Raw genomic sequence first — 22,496 nt, 5'->3', positions numbered from 1 at the left:
AGGGGGGGCGGGGGGGAGAGAGGGGGAGAGAGAGAGGGGGGTCGGGGGAGAGAGAGAGGGGGGGCGGGGGGGAGAGAGAGGGGGGGCGGGGCGGGGGGGGGAGAGAGAGGGGGGGCGGGGGGGGAGAGAGAGAAAACACATCAGAACCTGCCAATTCGGACCACAAATCAGTCATTCAGCCCCTCCCCACCCCCCTCCACCCATCAATAATCACAGCTGATCTGACTGTGGCCTTTACTCCACTCTACTGCCTGTTCCCACCCCCCGTTACAGAGATAGGGAGGGGTGTAGGGGGCTGGAGGAGGTTACAGAGATAGGGAGGGACTGGAGGAGGTTACAGAGATAGGGAGGGGTGTAGGGGCTGGAGGGGGTTACAGAGATAGGGAGGGGTGTAGGGGCTGGAGGAGGTTACAGAGATAGGGAGGGGTGTAGGGACTGAAGGAGGTTACAGAGATAGGGAGGGGTGTAGGGGTTGGAGGAGGTTACAGAGATAGGGAGGGGTGTAGGAGCTGGTGGAAGTTACAGAGATAGGGAGGGGTGTAGGGGCTGGTGGAAGTTACAGAGATAGGGAGGGGTGTAGGGGCTGGAGGAGTTTACAGAGATAGGGAGGGGGGTAGAGGGCTGGAGGAGGTTACAGAGATAGGGAGGGGTGTAGGGGGCTGGAGGAGGTTACAGAGATAGGGAGGGGTGTAGAGGGCTGGAGGAGGTTACAGAGATAGGGAGGGACTGGAGGAGGTTACAGAGATAGGGAGGGTGTAGGGGCTGGAGGAGTTTACAGAGATAGGGAGGGGTGTAGGGGCTGGAGGAGGCTACAGAGATAGGGAGGGGTGTAGGGGCTGGAGGAGGTTACAGAGATAGGGAGGGGTGTAGGGGGCTGGAGGAGGTTACAGAGATAGGGAGGGGTGTAGGGGCTGGAGGAGGCTACAGAGATAGGGAGGGGTGTAGGGGCTGCCAGAAAAAACGGGAAACGCCAAGCTCATCTCGAGGTCAAACCTGACGCCAAGGAGAGAGTGTGTGGAGAGACCGGTTTAATCTCAGACAGTTGCCGGGGGGAGGGACGGCGTCGGTAACCTGGGAGCGGAATTCGGAGTGGGAGCTGAAAACATTGGCTTCTGTCTTCCCGATATTGAGTCAGAGGGAATCTCCGCTCCTCGGGGAATGGACGTCGGATAAGCGGGCCGACAATTTGGAGAGTGGAGGAGTCCAGGGAGGTAGGTGGGTGAGTCCAGCTGGGTGTCGTCGGTGTACGTGCGAAAAATCACGCTGTGCCTTCTGATGATATTACTGAGGGGCAGCGTGTGGATGGGAACGAGTACGGGGCCAAAGATCGATCTCTGGGGGTCATCAGAGGTAACGGTGACCGGGCAGGAAGAGAAGCTGGTGATTCTCCGATAGATGGAGACCGGAACTGTGCACGGTGCTCCGAGTGTGGTCTAACCGAGGGATACAGAGACTGGAACTGTGCACGGTGCTCCGAGTGCGGTCTAACCGAGGGATACGGAGACTGGAAACTGTGCACGGTGCTCCGAGTGTGGTCTAACCGAGGGGGATACGGAGACCGGAACTGTGCACGGTGCTCCGAGTGTGGTCTAACCGAGGGGGATACGGAGACCGGAACTGTGCACGGTGCTCCAAGTGTGGTCTAACCGAGGGGGACACGGAGACCGGAACTGTGCACGCTGCTCTGAGTGTGGTCTAACCGGGTGGGGGGGGATACGGAGACCGGAACTGTGCACGGTGCCCCGAGTGTGGTCTAACCGAGAGATACGGAGACCGGAACTGTGCACGGTGCTCCGAGTGTGGTCTAACCGAGGGATACGGAGACTAGAACTGTGCACGGTGCCCCGAGTGTGGTCTAACCGAGAGATACGGAGACCGGAACTGTGCACGGTGCTCCGAGTGTGGTCTAACCGAGGGGGATACGGAGACCGGAACTGTGCACGGTGCTCCGAGTGTGGTCTAACCGAGGGGGATATGGAGACCGGAACTGTGCACGGTGCTCCGACTGTGGTCTAACCGAGGGGGATACGGAGACCGGAACTGTGCACGGTGCTCCGAGTGTGGGTCTAACCGAGGGGGATACGGAGACCGGAACTGTGCACGGTGCTCCGAGTGTGGTCTAACCGAGGGGGATACGGAGACCGGAACTGTGCACGGTGCTCCGAGTGTGGTCTAACCGAGGGGGATACGGAGACCGGAACTGTGCACGGTGCTCCGAGTGTGGTCTAACCGAGGGGGATACGGAGACCGGAACTGTGCACGGTGCTCCGAGTGTGGTCTAACCGAGGGGGATACGGAGACCGGATCTGTGCACGGTGCTCCGAGTGTGGTCTAACCGAGGGGATACGGAGACCGGAACTGTGCACGGTGCTCCGAGTGTGGTCTAACCGAGGGGGGGATACGGAGACCGGAACTGTGCACGGGGCTCCGAGTGTGGTCTTACCGAGGGATACGGAGACCGGAACTGTGCACGGTGCTCCGAGTGTGGTCTTACCGAGGGATACGGAGACCGGAACTGTGCACGGTGCTCCGAGTGAGGTCTCACTGAAGTTAAGATGCAGATGAACTGTGGACAACGCCGAGTGGCTGGACAAGCTAGAGGGGCTGAATGGCCTCCTGTTGTTGCTGTTTATTTTGCTGGTGTTTGATGAGAAGGGGGACACACTCACCTCTGTGTGCCTTGTTCTTTGCTTTTTAATAAACTCACGAGGCTGCTCCTGTTTTCTGTTATCCGAAACCCTCCACAGACTCTCAATGTTCATGGTGGAGGGAGAGGGGGTGTGGCGTTCCCCTTTAAGGTGAGTCGCACTAAGGGGCTGCTTCCGCGTTTGGCCCCGCCCTTCGACGGAAAGAGCCGAAGGCTTCCGGAAGTAGCCGAAGCATGGACGGTTGAGGGAGTGAGCGCGCCAATCGGATAGGACAGGAAGTACCCGCCCTCACCGGAAGTAAAACGCCCGCGAGGGCCCAACCCTAAACAGAAATTGCCGAAACCCTGGCTGGAAAAGGCCGAAACGCCAATATTAATTTAACCAAACAAAAAATAATAAAGAAAGACGGAAACGTCCGAGATTTAGGGTCGGGGGGAAAACCGAGCGAGGGATTGATGGAGTGACGCTTCCCGGATTTAAAAATCGAATCAAAACAAACCAAGGTTACGGAAATTACCGAGTGTTTCCGGAAAGTGCCGAAGGTTCGACCCGCGTCGGTAACCGTCAACTCACCGCCAATGAGTGATGCGACGTTGGCCGATGAGGTGTCAAGCTTTGAAAAAAAAATAAGAATAAAATATAATCAACTAGCAGCAAGTAAAAAACCGCGGGTTGAATTGGACGTAAAACCTGGTCGGTGAACGGCCCCCCGGAAAGAGCCGAAAGGCTCCGGAAATGGCCGAGGTCGGGGTGACGGTGACGTCACTGGCACCGCCCCCTCCCTCCAAGTTCAAATGGGGGGGGGGTGGGACGGTTGACCGAGGGCATCCGGCAAGAGTCGGCGGCGCTGACGTCACTTGCTCCGCCCCTCCCTTGGGTCGGTCCAACAGAGTTGGGCCGAAAGGTACCGGAAATGGCCGAGGTCCCGGTGGGGCGGGACAGTGATTGTCAATAATAGACCCCCCCACCCCACCCCACCCCACCACAAAAAGCTCAGGAAGAACGGACGGATCAAGGGCGTCGGTTGGCGCTGACGTCACTTGCCCCGCCCCTCCATTGGGTCCCTCCACCGGAGATAGCCGAAAGGTTCCGGAAATGGCCGAGGTCCCGTTTGCCAATGGTGGCCCCCCCCCCCCAACAAGCTCCGGAGAAAGGGCGGGACCAAGGGGAGTCCGTCAAGAGTCGGCAGCTCTGACGTCACTTGCTCCGCCTCTCCCTGGGGGGGGGGGGGGGGGGGGGTCGGGGTCAGCCACCGCCGAGCCGAAAACGCCGCCCAACGTCCTGAACCACGTCGTCACTGGCCCCGCCCCCAGCCGGACGGAGCCGAAGCGGATCGCGCGAAAGAGCCGAACGTCCCGCCCCGCCCACCGGTTTCCGGAAAGAGCCGAAGCGGATCCGGAAAGAGCCGAAGCGTACGTGCCAACGACGACGACGACGACGACAACGGTGGTGGTGGTGGTGGCGGCGGCCCTGGACTCCGCCCCCTTGCTTTCCCTCTCCCCCCCCCCCCCCCCCCGCGGACAACCCGAGAGCGGGGGAAGAGAAGGCAAAATGGCGGACCTGGAAGACGTGACTCTGGACGGCAAGGAGCTGCAGAAGCTGCGGGTGACTGACCTGAAGGCGGCCCTGGAGGAGCGGGGCCTGGCCAAGAGCGGCTCCAAGAACGCGCTGATCAAGCGGCTGAAGGGGGTGAGGTGCCCGGGGGGAGTGCGCGGGGCGAGAGGCCGCTGGCTCGGGAAGCGGGAGGAGGCCCCGCCGCTGTCCCCGGGCTGCCTTTAACGGCCGCTCCGCTTGTTTGTGTCGCGCGAGAGCGGGTGGGGGAGGGGGGAGGAGGAGGGAGGAAGGGGGTTGGGGGGGGTCGGTCCAGAGTCCCCCCCCTCCTCCTCCTCCTCCACCTTGGGCGCCTGCGCAGTCAGACCTGGGGTGGGTGGGGGGGGGGGGGGGTGGGTGCCGTCGCTTACCTGGCGCGCCTGCGCCGTGGGGGTGTATAGGTGGTTGGGCGAGGCGATCTCGCGCCTGCGTGCTCGTCAGTGCCGGCGGCCGGCTGGGCTGTGGAAAAGCCCCTCTCTGGCGTGGTGGGTGGGGCTGGGCGCGGGGGGAGCAGAACTGCGCCTGCGCCCTGAGACCCCGCCTGGTGGAGAGAGGTGTGTGGGTGGGTGGGGTGGGGTGGGGTGGGGGGGGGGGGGGAATGGCTGACCAATCAGGAGAGGCTAGGGCCTCCCCTCTCCCTCCCAAGGCCATCCCTGACTGACCAATCAGGCGAGGCCATCACTGACTGACCAATCAGGCGAGGCCATCACTGACTGACCAATCAGGCGAGGCCATCACTGACTGACCAATCAGGCGAGGCCATCACTGACTGACCAATCAGGCGAGGCCATCACTGACTGACCAATCAGGTGAGGCCATCACTGACTGACCAATCAGGAGAGTCCAGGCCTCTCCCTCCCAAGGCCATCCCTGACTGACCAATCAGGCGAGGCCATCACTGACTGACCAATCAGGAGAGGCCATCACTGACTGACCAATGAAGAGAGGCCATTGCCCCCCCCCCCCCCCCCTCCCAATGCCATCACTGACAGACCAATCAGGAGAGGCCATCACTGACTGACTGGCCAATCAGGAGAGGTCACCTCCTCGTTTCTCCCCCCTCCGCCCTCCAAAGGCCTTTACTGACCAATTAACCAATTAGTAGTGGCTGGCAGGATGGGCAGGCCAGCGGCAAATGCAGTTTAATACAGAGGAAGTGTGAGGGTGATGCATTTTGTCAGGAGGGACAGGGAGAGGAAATATCGACTCAGCGGCAGAGTCCTGAAGAGTTCCGCAGGGACAGAGGGAGCTGGGGGTTCATGGACATCGATCTTTGAAGGGGGCAGGACAGAGCGAGAGAGAGCGGGGTTAGCAAAGAATATAGGACCTGGGGCTTCATCAACAGAGGCATTGAGGACAAAAGCTGGGAGGTTACACTGAACCTTTATAAAGCTCTGGTTAGGACATAACTAGAGAATTATGTCCAGTTCCGGTCACCCCCACTATAGGAAGGACATGAGGGCCCTTGAGAGGGTGAAGAGAGAGATTGAGTGGAACGGTTCCAGGGATGTGGTTGACTCTGAACGAGGACAATTAGGGGATGGGCAATAAATGCTGGCATAGCCAGCGACACCCACGTCCGAATGGACTCCTCCTGTGCCCAAATGACTCGGTGATTCTATGACCCCCTTTTTATTTTCTGAACCAATGCAATTCTCTGGTCCTCTGGTACCACCCCTGCATCTTAAGGAGGATTGAAAGATTAAGGCCAGCACTTGCGCAACTTAACACCCTTGCTCCCCTTAATATTCGGATGCATCCCGACTGGTCTTGGTGGGTCACCGACTTTAACCGCAGCCTGCCTTTCCAAGTCCTCCTCTTCCTCGGTATGTCGATGATATAAAAGTAGGAAAGCAAGCTGAGAGGAGGATACAAAGAGCCTGCAAAGGGACATGGGTCGGTTGAGCGAACGGGCGAAAATTTGGTAGATGGAGTATAATATGGGAAAATGCGAAGTTGTCTGCTTTGGCAGAGGGAACAGAAAAGAGGGAGCGTTATTTAAATGGAGAGAGAGACTGCGGAACTCTGAGGTGCAGAGGGATCTGGGCGTCCTGGTGCATGGATCACAAAAACAGTTAGTATACAGATGCAGCGAGTGGTGAGGGAGGGAAATGGAACGCGGGCCCCCATTGCGAGGGGGATGCAGAATAAAAGTTGTGGAAGTCTTTCTAGAGCTGTACAGGGGTGTTGGTGAGTCCGCACCTGGGGGTACTGTGGACAGTTTCGGTCTCCTGACGTTAAAGAGGATATACTTGCATAGGAGGCAGTTCGAAGGTTCACTCGGCTGATTCCTGGGGCGAAAAAGGGTTGTCTCGTGAGGAAAGGTTGGACGTGTTGGGCCCATACTTGTCGGAGTTTAGAAGAACGAGAGGTGATCTTCTTGAAATATAAATATGATTCTGAGAGGGGGCTCGACAGGGTAGACGTGAGATGTTGTGGGGGAACCTCGATCGAGGGGACGCAGGTTCAGAATAAGGGGTGTCCCGTTTCAGATACAGATGAGGAGGAATTTCTTCTCTCGAGGGGGTCGTCGCTCTGTGGAAGTCTCTTTTCCAGAGAGCGGTGGAGGGCCGGGTCGCTGACTCTATCCAAGGCTGAGTTGGACAGATTCTTGGTCGACAAGGGGGTCGAGGCTTATAGGAGGGAGACAGGAAAGTGGAGTTAAGGCCACAGTCAGGTTAGCCTCGATTGTACCGACTGGCGCAGCAGGCTCGAGGGGCCGAATGGCCTACTCCTTACACCTATTGTTAATGGTTCTTACCTTGGTCAGGTACTCCAAACCCTCTCTCTGTTCCCCGACACGTCACAGAATCCTACCATTTGTTGTACCTTGCTCCTTCTCCCAAAATGCATTGTCTCATTTCTTCTTTCATTCTTGCAATGTGTGGGGTTGCTGGGCTGGGCCCAGCATTTATTGCTCATCCCTAATTGCCCCTTGAGAAGGTGGGGGTGAGCTGTCTTCTTGAACCGCTGCAGTCCCCTGTGGTGTAGGTATACCCACAGCGCTGATAGGGAGGGAGTTCCAGGATTTTGTCCCCTGTGTGGTGTAGGTACACCCACAGTGCTGTTAGGGAGAGAGTTCCAGGATTTTGTCCCTGTGGTGTAGTTACACCCACAGCGCTGTTAGGGAGGGAGTTCCAGGATTTTGTCCCTGTGATGTAGGTACACCCACGGCGCTGTTAGGGAGGGAGTTCCAGGATTTTGTCCCTGTGGTGTAGGTACACCCACAGTGCTGTTAGGGAGGGAGTTCCAGGATTTTGACCCAGCGACAGTGAAGGAACGGCCGATATATTTCCAAATCAGGATGGTGAGGGGCTCGGTGGGGAACTTCCAGGTGGTGGTGTTCCTCATGTGTCTGCTGCCCCTTGTCCTTCTAGATGGTAGCGGTCATGGGTTTGGAAGGTGCTGTCGAAGGAGCCTTGGCGAGTTGCTGCAGTGCATCTTGTAGATGGTACACACACTGCTGCTACCGTGCGTCGGTGGTGGAGGGAGTGAATGTTTGTGGATGTGGTGCCGATCAAGCGGGGCTGCTTTGTCCTGGACGGTGTCGAGTTTCTCGAGTGTTGTGGGAGCTGCACTCATGCAGGCAAAGTGGGGAGTATCCCATCACACTCCTGACTTGTGTCTTGTAGATGGTGGACAGGCTTTGGGGAGTCAGGAGGTGAGTTACTCTCCACAGGATTCCCAGCCTCTGACCTGCTCTTGTAGCCACAGTATTTATATGGCTGGGTCCAGTTCAGTTTCTGGTCAATGGTAACCCTCAGGATGTTGATAGTGGGGGATTCAGTGATGGTAATGCCATTGAATGTCAAGAGGGCGATGGTTGGATTTTCTCTTGTCGGAGATGGTCATTGCCTGACACTTGTGTGCCGCCAATGCTATTTGCCACTGGTCAGCCCAATCCTGGATATTGTCCAGGTCTTGCTGCATTTATCCTGATTGATGTAGCATTGGTGAACAGGGAGATGGTGGAATAGTGGTAATATCACTGGGCGAGTATCCAGAGGCCTAGGCTAATATTCTGGAGGGGGGTGCGGGAACGGGACACAGGCTCAGATCCCACCACGACTGGTAGAATTTAAATTTGGTTAATAAAAGTCTGGAGTGTAAAAGCTAGTCTCAGTCATGGAGACGATGAAACCATTTTCGTAAAAAAACCCATCTGGGTTCATGGAAGGAAGAAATCTGCTGTTCTTACACGTGACTCCAGACCCACAGCGATGTGGTTGACTCTTAACTGCCCCTCTAGAATAGGCCGACCACTCAGTTGTATCAAACAGCTACGGAGCCTAAAAGTAATGAAAACCAAGTCGGATCAGCCGGCAATAATGGCAGCTTCAGCCCTGTCGACCCTGGCAACTCAAGACTGGGCATCCATGAGGCGCTGTGAACCATCAGCAGCAGCAGAATTGTACTCGAACACAATCTGTAACCTCATGGCCCAGCATATCCCCCATTCTACCATTACCACCAAGCCAGGGGATCAACCCTGGTTCAGTGAAGAGAGCAGGAGGGCATGCCAGGAGCAGCACCAGGCATACCTAAAAATGAGGTGTCAACCTGGTGAAGCTATAACACAGGACTACTTGCATGTCAAACAGCATAAGCAGCAAGTGATAGACAGAGCTATGCGATCTCACAACCAACGGATCAGATCTAAGTTCTGCAGTCCTGCCGCATCCAGCTGTGAATGGTGGTGGACAATTAAACAACTCACTGGAGTAGGAGGCTCCACAAATATCCCCATCCTCAATGATGGAGGAGCCCAGCACATCAGTGCAAAAGATGAGGCTGAAGCATTCGCAACAATCTTCAGCCAGAAGTACCGAGTGGCTGATACCATCTCGGCCTCCTCTGGGGGTCCCCAGCATCACAGACGCCAGTCTTCAGCCAATTCGATTCACTCCACGTGATATCAAGAAACGGCTGAAGGCACTGGATACTGCAAAGGCTATGGGGCCCTTACAATATTCCAGCAATAGTACTGAAGGCTTGTGCTCCAGAACTTGCCGCTCCCCTTAGCCAAGCTACAACACTGGCGTCTACCCGGCTATGTAGAAAATTATTAGAATCAATTCTGAGACACAGGATAAACTGTCACTGAGTAAGATACGGATTAACCGGGGACAGTCAGCATGGTTTTGTTTTGGGGGAAGATCGGGTCTTACTAACTGAATAGAATGTTTTGAGGAAGTAAGAAGGAGGATTGATGAGGGTCGTGCAGTGGATGTGGTCTACATGGATTTCAGTAAAGGCACTCGACAAGGTCCCACATTGGCAGACTGGTCAGGAAAGTGAGATCCCATGGGATAGAGGGGAAGGGGGCAGGTTGGATCCAAAATTGGCTCAGTGACGGGAAACAAAGGGGGAATGGTCGGTGGATGTTTTAGCGACTGGAAAACGGTTTCCAGTGGTGTTCCACAGGGCTCAGTGTTGGGGCCCTTGCTGTTTGTGGCATATATTAATGATTTAGACCTAAACTTGGGAGGCAAGATTGGGAAATTTGCAGATGACGCAGAAATTGGCCGTGTGGTTGATGGTGAAGAGGGTAGATGTCGTCTCCAGAACGATATCAATGGCTTGGTCTCTGGGGCGGAGAAGTGGCAAATGGGATTCAGTCCGGAGAAGCGTGAGGTAATAATGCACTTGGGGAGGGGGCAAACAAGGCAAGAGAGTACTCCCATAAACTGGGAGGGTATTGAGAGGGGTTCAGGAAGTGAGAGACCTTGGAGAGCATGTCCACAGGCCCCTGAAGGTGGCAGGACAGGTGGATGAGGTGGTCGAGGAAGCACAGGGAACGCTGCCCCCTTGACTGGGCGAGGTACTGAATACAAAGGCAGGGAGGTGATGCTGGAACTGTATAAAACGCTGGTTAGGCCACAGCTGGAATTGTGTGTGGACGCAGTTCTAGGTCATCACATTACAGGAAGGACAGAATCGCTCTGGAGAGAGAGAGCGCAGAGGAGATTGACAAGGATGTTGCCAGGGCTGGAAAATTGCGGCCGTGAGGAGAGATTGGGACAGGCTGGGGGAGGGTTTGTTTTCCTCAGAACAGAGGAGGCTGAGGGGGTGACCTGATTGAGGGGTACAAAATGATGAGGGTCCTAGATAGGGGTATAGACAGGAAAGACTCGTTTCCCCCCGCCTATAACTGAGGGGTCAATTAGTAGGGGGCATAGATTGAAGGTGATGGGTAGAAGGATTAGAGGGAAAACCTCTTCACCCAGAGGGTGGTGGGGGTCTGGAATTCGCTGCCTAATTTGGTGGTTGAGGCTGAAACGCTCAACTCATTGATAAGGAACCTGGATCTGCACCTGAAGGTGCTGGAACCTGCGAGGGCTACGGACCAGGGGTTGGAAAGCGGGATTAAAACCAGCGGCTAGTTTTTTAAAGGTTTTACTTCCTTCTTGGCTGGTGCAGACAAGATGGGCTGAATGGCCTCTTTCTGTGTATTAACTCTTCTATGGTTTTAGAGGAAAATTGCCCAGGTATGTCCTGTCCACAAAAAGCAGGACAAATCCAACCCGGCCAATTACCTCCCCATCAGTCTACTCTCCATCATCAGTAAAGTAATGGAAGGGGTTATCAACAGTGCTATCAAGCGGCACTTGCTTAACAATAACCTGCTCACTGATGCCCAGTTTGGGTTCCGCCAGGGACACTCAGCTCCTGACCTCATTACAGCCTTGGTTCAAACATGGACAAAAGAGCTGAACTCCCGACGTGAGGTGAGAGTGACTGCCCTTGACATCAAGGCCACATTTGACCGGGTGTGGCATCAAGGAGCCCTAGTAAAACTGGAGTCAATGGGAATCAGGGGGAAAACTCTCCGCTGGTTGGAGTCATACCCAGCACAAAGGAAGATGGTTGTGGTTGTTGGAGGTCAGTCATCTCAGCTCCAGGACATCACTACAGGAGTTCCTCAGGGTAGTGTCCTCGACCCAACCATCTTCAGCTGCTTCATCAATGACCTTCCATCATAAGGTCAGAAGTGGGGATGTTCGCTGATGATTGCACAATGTTCAGCACCATTCGCGACTCCTCAGATACATGAAGCAGCCCATGTCCAAATGCAGCAAGACCTGGACAATATCCAGGCTTGGGGCTGACAAGTGGCAAGTAACATTCGCGCCATGCAAGTGTCAGGCAATGACCATCTCCAACAAGAGGGAATCCAACCATCGCCCCCTTGATGTTCAATGGCATTACCATCACTGAATCCCCGACTATCAACATCCTGGTGGTTACTATTGACCAGAAACTGAACCGAACCAGCCAGATAAATACTGTGGCTACAAGAGCAGGTCAGAGGCTGGGAATCCTGCAGAGAGTAACTTACCTCCTGACTCCCCCAAAGCCTATCCATCATCTACAAGGCACAAGTCAGGAGTGTGATGGGATACTCCCCACTTGCCTGGATGAGTGCAGCTCCCACAACACTCAAGAAGCTCTACACCATCCAGGACAAAGCAGCCCCGCTTGATCGGCACCACATCCACAAACAGTCACTCCTTCCACCACCGACGCACAGTAACAGCAGTGTGTGTACCATCTACAAGATGCACTGCAGCAACTCGCCAAGGCTCCTTAGACAACCGCCGCCCAAACCCACGACCACTACCATCTAGAAGGACAAGGGCAGCAGACACATGGGGAACACCACCACCTGGAAGTTCCCCTCCGAGCCCTTCACCATCCCGACTTGGAAATATATCGGCCATTCCTTCACTGTCGCTGGGTCCAAATCCTGGAACTCCCTCCCTAACAGCGCTGTGGGTGTACCTACACCACACAGGGGACAAAATCCTGGAACTCCCTCCCTAACAGTGACATGGGTGTACCTACACCATACGGACAAAATCCTGGAACTCCCTCCCTAACAGCACCGTGGGTGTACCTACACCACAGGGACAAAATCCTGGAACTCCCTCCCTAACAGCGCTGTGGGTGTACCTACACCACAGGTCAGAATCCTGGAACTCCCTCCCTAACAGCGCCGTGGGTGTACCTACACCACAGGGACTGCAGCAGTTCAAGAAGGCAGGTCACCCACCACCTTCTCAAGGGGCAATTAGGGATGGGCAATAAATGCTGGGCCCGGCCCAGCGACCCTCCCACATCCCCGTGAATGATGAAATAAAGCTGAAGATGGTTGGGCCTGGGACACGACCCCCTGCGAAACTCCGGCAGCGATTCCTCCCCGCCCAGCCTCTGCCTCGCGCTGCTCCACCCCACCGCGCACCCACCTCACAACCCCCTCCTCCCTCTGATTCCAGCCTGTTTTTATTCTGTGGCAGGCCCTGATGCTGGAACAGTTGCAGAAACACTCAACCTCGCACTCCGGATTTCAACCCAACTCCCAGGTAAGGTGACATGAGGCCTGGCAGAGCAGTGGGACCCGACGGAGGGGAGGGGAGGGGAGGGGTTACAGCGTGATACGGAGCTGGGGTGGGGAGGAGCAAGGTGCAACGTCATGGCGCTGGGGCAGGGGATACAGTGTGACACTGGAGGGGCTGGGGGAAGGGATACGGTGAGACACGGGGCTGGGGGAGGGGATACGGTGAGACACGGAGGGGTCAAGGGAGGGGATACGGTGAGACACGGGGCTGGGGGAGGGGATACGGTGAGACACGGGGCTGGGGGAGGGGATACGGTGAGACACGGAGGGGTCAAGGGAGGGGATACGGTGAGACACGGGGCTGGGGGAGGGGATACGGTGAGACACGGGGCTGGGGGAGGGGATACGGTGAGACACGGAGGGGTCGAGGGAGGGGATACGGTGAGACATGGGGCTGGGGGAGGGGATACGGTGAGACACGGGGCTAGGGGAGGGGATACGGTGAGACACGGGGCTTGGGGAGGGGATACGGTGAGACACAGGGCTGGGGGAGGGGATACGGTGAGTCACGGGGATGTGGGAGGGGATACGGTGAGTCACGGGGCTGGGGGAGGGGATACGGTGAGACACGGGGCTTGGGGAGGGGATACAGTGAGACACGGGGCTTGGGGAGGGGATACAGTGAGACACTGAGGGGTCGGGGGCAGGGGATACAGTATGACACTGGACTGGGGGAAGGGATACGGTGAGACACGGGGCTGGGGGAGGCGATACGGTGAGACACGGGGCTGGGGGAGGCGATACGGTGAGACACGAGGATCGGGGGAGGTGATACGGTGAGACACGGGGTAGGGGATACGGTGAGACACGGGGCTGGGGTAGGGGATACGGTGAGACACGGAGGGGTCAAGGGAGGGGATACGGTGAGACACGGGGCTGGGGGAGGGGATACGGTGAGACACGGGGCTGGGGGAGGGGATACGGTGAGACACGGAGGGGTCGAGGGAGGGGATACGGTGAGACACAGGGCTGGGGGAGGGGATACGGTGAGACATGGGGCTGGGGGAGGGGATACGGTGAGACACGGGGCTAGGGGAGGGGATACGGTGAGACACGGGGCTTGGGGAGGGGATACGGTGAGACACGGGGCTGGGGGAGGGGATACGGTGAGACACGGGGCTTGGGGAGGGGATACAGTGAGACACGGGGCTTGGGGAGGGGATACAGTGAGACACTGAGGGGTCGGGGGCAGGGGATACAGTATGACACTGGACTGGGGGAAGGGATACGGTGAGACACGGGGCTGGGGGAGGCGATACGGTGAGACACGGGGCTGGGGGAGGCGATACGGTGAGACACGAGGATCGGGGGAGGTGATACGGTGAGACACGGGGTAGGGGATACGGTGAGACACGGGGCTGGGGTAGGGGATACGGTGAGACACGGGGCTGGGGTAGGGCATACGGTGAGACACGGGGCTGGGGTAGGGCATACGGTGAGACACGGGGCTGGGGTAGGGCATACGGTGAGACACGGGGCTGGGGTAGGGCATACGGTGAGACACGGGGGATCAGGGTAGGGGATACGGTGAGACACGGGGGATCAGGGTAGGGGATACGGTGAGACACGAGGCTGGGGGAGGGGATACAGTGAGACACGGGGGGATCGGGGGAGGGGATACGGTGAGACGTGGCTGGGGGAGGGGATACGGTGAGACTCGGGGTTGGGGTAGGGGATACAATGAGACACGGGGGGATCGGGGGAGGTGATACGGTGAGACACGGGGATCGGGGGAGGTGATACGGTGAGACACGGGGGGATCGGGGGAGGGGATACGGTGAGACACGGTGGGGTTGGGGTAGGGGATACGGTGAGACACGGTGGGGTTGGGGTAGGGGATACGGTGAGACACGGGGATCGGGGGAGGGGTTACGGTGAGACACGGCGGGATCGGGGGAGGAGATACGGTGAGACACGGGGGGATCGGGGGAGGGGATACGGTGAGACACGGGGAGGTTGGGGTAGTGGTTACGGTGAGACACGGGGGGATCGGGGGAGGGGATACGGTGAGACACGGGGGGATCGGGGGAGGGGATACGGTGAGACACGGGGTTGGGGTAGGGGATACGGTGAGACACGGGGGGATCGGGGGAGGGGATACGGTGAGACACGGGTGGGTCGGGGGAGGGGATACGGTGAGACATGGAGCTGGGGGAGGGGACACGGTGAGATACGGGGGAGGGGCTACGGTGAGACACGGGGCCGGGGGAGGGGCTACGGTGAGACACGGGGCCGAGGGAGGGGCTACGGTGAGACACGGTGCTGGGGTAGGGGATACGGTGAGACACGAGGCTGGGGTAGGGGATACGGTGAGACACGAGGCTGGGGTAGGGGATACGGTGAGACACGAGGCTGGGGGAGGGGATACGGTGAGACGGGGGTTCGGGGTGTGGGGATACGGTGAGACACGGGGCTGGGAGAGGGGATACGGTGTGACACGGGACTGGGGGAGAGGATACGGTGAGACATGGGGCTGGTGGGGAGGGGATATGGTGAGACACGGTGGGGCTGTTGCAGGGGATGCAGTGCGAAGTGGAGTGGCGGAATACAGTAGAGCTGGGCGGAGTGGATACGGTGCAACATGGAGGGGATACAGTGTGACACGGGGACGCTGGGAAGCGGATACAGTGCGACATGGAGAGGTCGGGGGAGGGGATACGTTGAGACACGGTGTTGGGGGAGGGGATACGGTGAGACACGGAGGGGTCGGGGGAGGGCGTAGGGTGAGACACGGGGCTGGGGGAGGGGATACGGTAAGACACGGGGCTGGGGGAGGGAACACGGGGAGGTCGGGGGAGGGGATACGGTGAGACACGGGGATGTGGGAGGGGATACGGTGAGACACGGGGAGGTTGGGGGAGGGGATACGGTGAGACACGGGGAGGTTGGGGGAGGGGATACGGTGAGTCACGGGGCTGGGGGGGGGGGATACGGTGAGACACGGGGGGATCGGGGGAGGGGATACGGTGAGACACGGGGCCGGGGGAAGGGGATACGGTGAGACACGGGGGAGGGGATACGGTGCGACCGGGGCTGGGGGGAGGGGATACGGTGAGACACGGTGCTGGGGTAGGGGATACGGTGAGACACGGTGCTGGGGTAGGGGATACGGTAAGACACGGTGCTGGGGTAGGGGATACGGTGAGACACGAGGCTGGGGTAGGGGATACGGTGAGACACGAGGCTGGGGTAGGGGATACGGTGAGACACGAGGCTGGGGTAGGGGATACGGTGAGACACGAGGCTGGGGTAGGGGATACGGTGAGACACGAGGCTGGGGTAGGGGATACGGTGAGACACGAGGCTGGGGTAGGGGATACGGTGAGACACGAGGCTGGGGGAGGGGATATGGTGAGACGGGGGTTCGGGGTGTGGGGATACGGTGAGACACGGGGCTGGGAGAGGGGATACGGTGTGACACGGGGCTGGGGGAGAGGATACGGTGAGACATGGGGCTGGTGGGGAGGGGATATGGTGAGACACGGTGGGGCTGTTGCAGGGGATGCAGTGCGAAGTGGAGTGGCGGAATACAGTAGAGCTGGGCGGAGTGGATACGGTGCAACATGGAGGGGATACAGTGTGACACGGGGACGCTGGGAAGCGGATACAGTGCGACATGGAGAGGTCGGGGGAGGGGATACGTTGAGACACGGTGTTGGGGGAGGGGATACGGTGAGACACGGAGGGGTCGGGGGAGGGCGTAGGGTGAGACACGGGGCTGGGGGAGGGGATACGGTAAGACACGGGGCTGGGGGAGGGAACACGGGGAGGTCGGGGGAGGGGATACGGTGAGACACGGGGCTAGGGGAGGGGATACAGTGCGACATGGAGGTGTCAGGAGAGGGGATACAGTGTGACACGGTGCAGTCAGGGGAAGGGGATACAGTGCGACAGAATTGGATTGAGGGAGCAGACATAATGTGACGGAATCTGTATTCTCCATGGGCTGTGCGTGTGCGCATATGCGTGTGTACACAGCACAGGGTGAGCGTGGGTGTACATCCACGTGCGCAGGGTCCTGAGTGAGTGACTACGGCCCTGAGAATTTGAGAGTCTGTACATACGAGTGTGCACGGCCCTGAGAATGAGGGTGTGTGTACATACGTGTGTGCACGGTCTGGCAGAGTGTGTGTGTGTATACATACGTGTGTGCATGGTCCTAGTAGAGTGAATGAGTGTGTTTATATGTGTGTGGGCTCTGATAGAGTGAGTGTACGTACGTGTGTGCACATTCCTGATAGTGAGTGTGTGTACTTGTGTGTGTGCACAGTCCTGATGGTGATTGTGTGTAGACATGTGTGTGTACAGTCCTGATAGAATGTGTGTGTGTGTGTCCGTATGTATATGCACAGTCCTGATATTGTGAGAGTGTGCTTGGCCCTGAGAGTGACAGTATGTATATAACCAGTGTGCACGGTCCTGACAGAGTAAGCTTGTGCACAAACCGGACAGTATCTGTTTACATACAAGTGACACAGCCCTTATAGAGTGAGAGTGCGTGTACACGTATGTGCGTGTGTGTGCACATACGAGTGTGCACGTCCCTGAGAGTGAGAATGCGTACATACGAGCGTGCACGTCCCTGAGAGTGAGAATGCGTACATACGAGCGTGCACGTCCCTGAGAGTGAGAATGCGTACATACGGGTGTGCACGGCCCTGAGAGCGAGAATGCGTACATACGGGTGTGCATGGCCCTGAGAGCGTGTGCATGGCCATGAGTGAGTATGTGTGTATGTACATGTGTACAGGGTCCGGATAGAGCGAGTGTGTGTGTGTACATTCAAGTGCACAGCTGAAGAGTGAGTGTGCACGAACGTACAAGTGTGCACAGCCCTGAGGGGGAAAGTGTGTGTACACACATGTGTGAACGGTCCTGATAGAGTGTGTGGGTTGTTCGAACCTTGTCTTATGGAGACTGATTTTTTTTCTTTTACAAAACGGAAGGACCTGGCATGTCTCGGTCTTCTGGATTCTGCTGACCTGGGATTGTTTTCTTAAAAAGGCCATAAGTTCATTTTGAAACTTTCAGCGAGCAGGCCTCTTCCCAAAAAAATAAAATAAAATCACCTGACCTCTGTGGTACTTGAGGAAGATCTGGTTGTTTATTTCGAACAGCAGTCACTTTAATCGATGGGGCAAGGACTGAAAAGGCAAAAGTTTGGCAACTTGCTGGAAATCACAGGGGAGAGAGGGGGAAAAGAAATAAACTGGAAGTTGTGAACCTGCTTGGTTTTGAGGACAGCCTTGTAGGGGAACAAGCTGAGGGAGGAAGGCTGCCCTAACTGGCTCCCCTCTCTCTTGCTCTCTCTGCCCTGCCTGCAATCGTGTGTGCCTGTCGACCTGTAGCCAGTGAGCCCTCATCTGAGTGTAACCGGTCTGCCTTTGAACCTGCAAAGCTGCGACCCGGTTGGTGAGAACTTCCGGACACCCACTGGGACCCACAGGAGGGAAAGTCCAGGTTGAGAGCGCCGAGACCCTGCAGACTTTATCCTTTATTTTTTAACGCCCGCCCTCTAAAGGCCATCTCTGCAGAGAGACTCTTATCTGTTCTTCTTTTGTTTGTCTGTGTGTATATGCATGTGTGTGTGTGCATGTGTGTGTGCGCGTGCATGCAAGTATGTGTGTGTGTGCATGTGTGTGTGCCTGTCCATGCGTGTGTGTGTGTGTGCCTGTCCGTGCGTGTGTGTGCCTGTCCGTGCGCGTGTGTGTGTGTGTGTGTGTGGGGGGGGGGCATGTGCGTATTTGCCTGTCCTTGTGTGTGTGCCTGTCCTTGCGTGTGTGTGTGCCTGTCCTTGCGTGTGTGTGTGCCTGTCCTTGCGTGTGTGTGTGCCTGTCCTTGCGTGTGTGTGTGCCTGTCCTTGCGTGTGTGTGTGCCTGTCCTTGCCTGTGTGCCTGTCCGTGTGTGCGTGTGTGTGCCTGTCCGTGTATGCGTGTGTGTGCCTGTCCGTGTGTGCATGTGTGTGCCTGTCCGTGTCTGTGTGCGTGCGTGCGTTGGGGGAATTCTTCAGGAAGTGATAGATAGTTACACTTCCCGATTACAATTGTGTGTTGACCAGCACTTGCAACTCGTTAAAAAGGAGTTTTGTTTTATAATAAACAATCGTTGTGAGTTTATTGAAGACTCTTTTATTCTGGATGAAGACTCTTTTGTTCTGGACACCGGTAGGGGAGGCAGACGATTGGCTATTTTTGGTGAGACAATTAATCTTTTAAATTAATGGCACAACTTGCAGAGTAGCAGGGCTGGATTGTACGCGCATTTCCCCCTCCCCCCAAATCCCAGTCATAAAATAAGCTGGGGGCTCTTTTGGGATTTGAAACGCGGATGGCGAGTGATTGGATGCGGAATAACAGCAATTGGTATGGGAAAAGAGACAGTATTTCATAGGGAGCCAGTAGTCAGGCGGGAGAGAGAAAGGGACCGAGAGAAGGCAAGAGAACGAGGATGGGAAATGTGATAACTTGTCCACCTGAGAGAGCGGTTAGCAAGGGAGGGAAGGGAAGGGAAGAGGAACGAGAAAGGGCAATCGGCTTTTAATAGGCTGGAACTTTACGGAGAGGCCTCGGATGCCGAGGAAGGTTCTGATGGTAGAAAAAAAAACCCCACCTCCAACCCAAAGCCCAGCAGGGAGATGTTTAAATCTGTACAAGTCCGAGGAAAGGGACACTTCGAGGCATTCTTTATTTCGGCTGAGAAGCCGGCTCAGCAAACCAAATGGCCAATAGAAGTCCTGGACATTGCTCTTACAGTATAGGTTGGCGGGTAGAGCTCATGAGGTATATGCATCGCTGTCAGAAGAGTTGCCTGTGGATTATGATGCAGTGAAAAAAAGACTATTCTTAGTGTGTATAAGTTGGCCCCTGAGGCATATTGGCGAAACGTAAGGAAATAGCAGACCCCTATTGAGTTTGAGAGGGCAAAGCAGAGTAATTTTGACTGTTGGATATGAGCGTTAAAGGTAGAGACAACACAGAAAGCGCTCAGGGAAATAATTCCCCCGGAAGACTTTTTAAAAACTCGCTTCCTCCAGTCGTTAGAACCCATGTTTAAAGTCCAGAGCCTTGCAACAGCTGGACAGAGATGACTGACCATTATGAACGGGTCCGTAAATCGAAACCTCCTTTCCACCATCCCCCACAAACCCGAGAAGGATAGAGAAGGCGGGCAGGCGAAAGGAAGGCAAGTTAGCCAGGGAAGAACCAGGGACAGCCGGGAATTGCCCGGGAAATCCTCGTTGGGCCAGCAAGGAAGGGCGCTGAGGGTGGAAGTGAGCTTTGAAGGCCGAAGTGTTCCCGTTCCAACAAGGCGGGACACCTTTGTGCCGATTGCCGGAAGTGGCGTGGGAAATCCGTGGGACTTGCCGGGGTACGCGAGGGCGATTCGGGAAAAGGAGAGCCCTGGGTGAAAGCACAACAGATCAAGCCTGTACCCCTAACTGCAGCTGTGAAACCCAGCGTGAACACCGCTGAGAGTTCAGGAGAGGTGCATAAGATGCGTGGGAGTTATAAAGATATTTTGTCGAGTGGGGAAGAGTAACCCCCCTTGTCCCTCAAATGAGACGGCTAAGCCTATAACCACACTCAAGAGATACGGGAGCCACTCAAACACTTATGCCTTTCCCCAGCACCTTTGAGAACAGAGATGAGGAGAAACTTCTTTAGCCAGAGAGAGTGGTGAATCTATGGAATTCATTGCCACAGAAGGCTGTGGAGGCCAGGTCATTGAGTGTATTTAAGACCCAGATCGATAGGTTCTTGATTGGTAAGGGGGGTCAAAGGTTACGGGGAGAAGGCGGGGAGAATGGGGTTGAGAAACTTATCAGCCATGGTTGAATGGCGGAGCAGACCCGATGGGCCGAATGGCCTAATTTCTGCTCCTCATCTGCTCCCCCCACCCAGCCTTTGAATTAATTTATGGACACGAGGTCAGAGGTCCCCTGACATTCATAAGACCATAAGACATAGGAGCAGAAATTAGGCCATTGGGCCCATCGAGTCTGCTCCGCCATTCAATCATGGCTGATAAGTTTCTCAAACCCATTCTCCCCACCTTCTCCCCGTAACCTTTGACCCCCCTTACCAATCAAGAACCTATCTATCTCGGTCTTAAATACACTCAATGACCTATGGCCTCCACAGCCTTCTGTGGCAATGAATTCCATAGATTCACCACTCTCTCTGGCTAAAGAAGTTTCTCCTCATCTCTGTTCTCAAAAGGTCTTCCCTTGACTCTGAGGCTGTGCCCCTCGGGTCCTAGTCTCTCCTACTCATGGAAACATCTTCCCCCGCGTCCCACTCTATCCAGGCCTTTCAGTATTCTGTAAGTTTCAATCAGATCCCCCCCCGCCCTCATCCTTCTAAACTCCATCGAGTATAGACCCAGAGTCCTCAAACCTTCCTCATTCATGAAAGGAAAGTTATTAGGAGAGGAAGGTCGGGTCCCTCTGTGTTAGATGATGTGCCCGTGTTCCAGGCACAGCTCCCGGGGAACCTGCAAAGTTGGCTCATGAACCTCTTAAAAGTTTCTCAAACGTTAGATGAGGGAGTGGGTGAGATAAGCGAGCTGTGACCTGAACATCACAACCACGGGGTAAAGCGTTAGCGTCGTTGCCTTTATTGGTGGGGGGGCGGGGGGAGAGGGGAGCCTCTGAAAGCACAGTTCAGCGGTCCGTACGAGGTAATCGAGAGGGACGGTAGAGTAAATGATTTGATAGACCTCCCCCCACCCCAGATTGCAGGGTAAAAAGAATCAGCTGCGTCACATCGATGACAAGTACGATCCCAGGAATGAAAGGCTTAACATATGAGGGACGTTCGAGGACTCTGGGTCTATACTGGATGGAGTTTAGAAGGATGAGGGGGGGATCTGATTGAAACTTACAGAATACTGAAAGGCCTGGATAGAGTGGGACGTGGGGGAAGATGTTTCCATTAGTAGGAGAGACTAGGACCCGAGGGCACAGCCTCAGAGTAAAGGGAAGACCTTTTAGAACAGAGATGAGGAGAAACTTCTTTAGCCAGAGAGAGTGGTGAATCTATGGAATTCATTGCCACAGAAGGCTGTGGAGGCCACAGGTCATTGAGTGTATTTAAGACCGAGATAGATAGGTTCTTGATTGGTAAGGGGGGTCAAAGGTGACGGGGAGAAGGCGGGAGAATGGGGGTTGAGAAACTTTATCAGCCATGATTGAATGGCGGAGCAGACTTGATGGGCCGAATGGCCTAATTTCTGCTCCTGTGTCTTATGTGCCTATGTCTTATGTGATGGAACAATACCATCATAGGGAGGGAAATAAAAAAGGAGCAGGTATGTCAGGTCGTGAGGACAGCGGAGGATGAAGGAGGCAGCGAGAGTGAGGCGGAAGGAGACGTAGGCAGCCCTCAAACCGAACCTCCTACCCACCCGGGTAGCCGGCGCTGAAATATCAGGGCAGTCGGACACCCGCATCTCTGTGCTTAAGAGATAGGACGACGAGAGGACCCGGCGAGGCTTTACTCACAGACTCGAAAGGGACCTGCAAGGACAAACCAGGGGTGTACAATTTTTAGCCGTGCGTGGTGTGTGTGTGGGAGGCAAGGGGGGGGGAATCTCCGCCTGGAAAGCAACACCCTTATCCTTTTCAGCCCGGAGAAGCAAGTTCGAGGGACGGCGGAGACTCGACACGCGTGTTGGAAAATCCGCTAAACCCGAGCCCAGCCAAGGCAGCTGGAGCTCTCCGGCAGTGTCGGTGCCCCGGACCCGACAGGCCAACGAGATTCCGCACGGATTATAGAAAGGCTGACGCGGGGCGTCCAAGCCCAATCCCTCCTTTAGAGGATTGTGTTGGCAGGGCCAGGTCCCTCGCTGCGATAAGATCT

General features: G+C 56.2%; 1 protein-coding gene across 1 annotated transcript in view; it reads left to right on the top strand.

Moving 5' to 3' along the window:
* Positions 1–4,155: 4,155 nt before the first annotated feature.
* Positions 4,156–22,496, top strand: part of LOC144676616 (apoptotic chromatin condensation inducer in the nucleus-like) — a 45,316-nt gene continuing 26,975 nt past the window's right edge. The window contains exons 1-2 of the mRNA XM_078536993.1: positions 4,156–4,337; positions 12,536–12,601. Of these exons, the coding sequence (XP_078393119.1) occupies positions 4,200–4,337; positions 12,536–12,601 (204 nt within the window). The 5' untranslated portion in view covers positions 4,156–4,199. The remainder of the gene's footprint in view (positions 4,338–12,535; positions 12,602–22,496) is intronic.

Source organism: Cetorhinus maximus, unplaced genomic scaffold, assembly GCF_964194155.1.
Source record: "Cetorhinus maximus unplaced genomic scaffold, sCetMax3.hap1.1 HAP1_SCAFFOLD_1741, whole genome shotgun sequence".
Lineage (NCBI taxonomy): Eukaryota > Metazoa > Chordata > Chondrichthyes > Lamniformes > Cetorhinidae > Cetorhinus > Cetorhinus maximus.
This window is presented reverse-complemented; position numbering and strand designations above follow the sequence as displayed.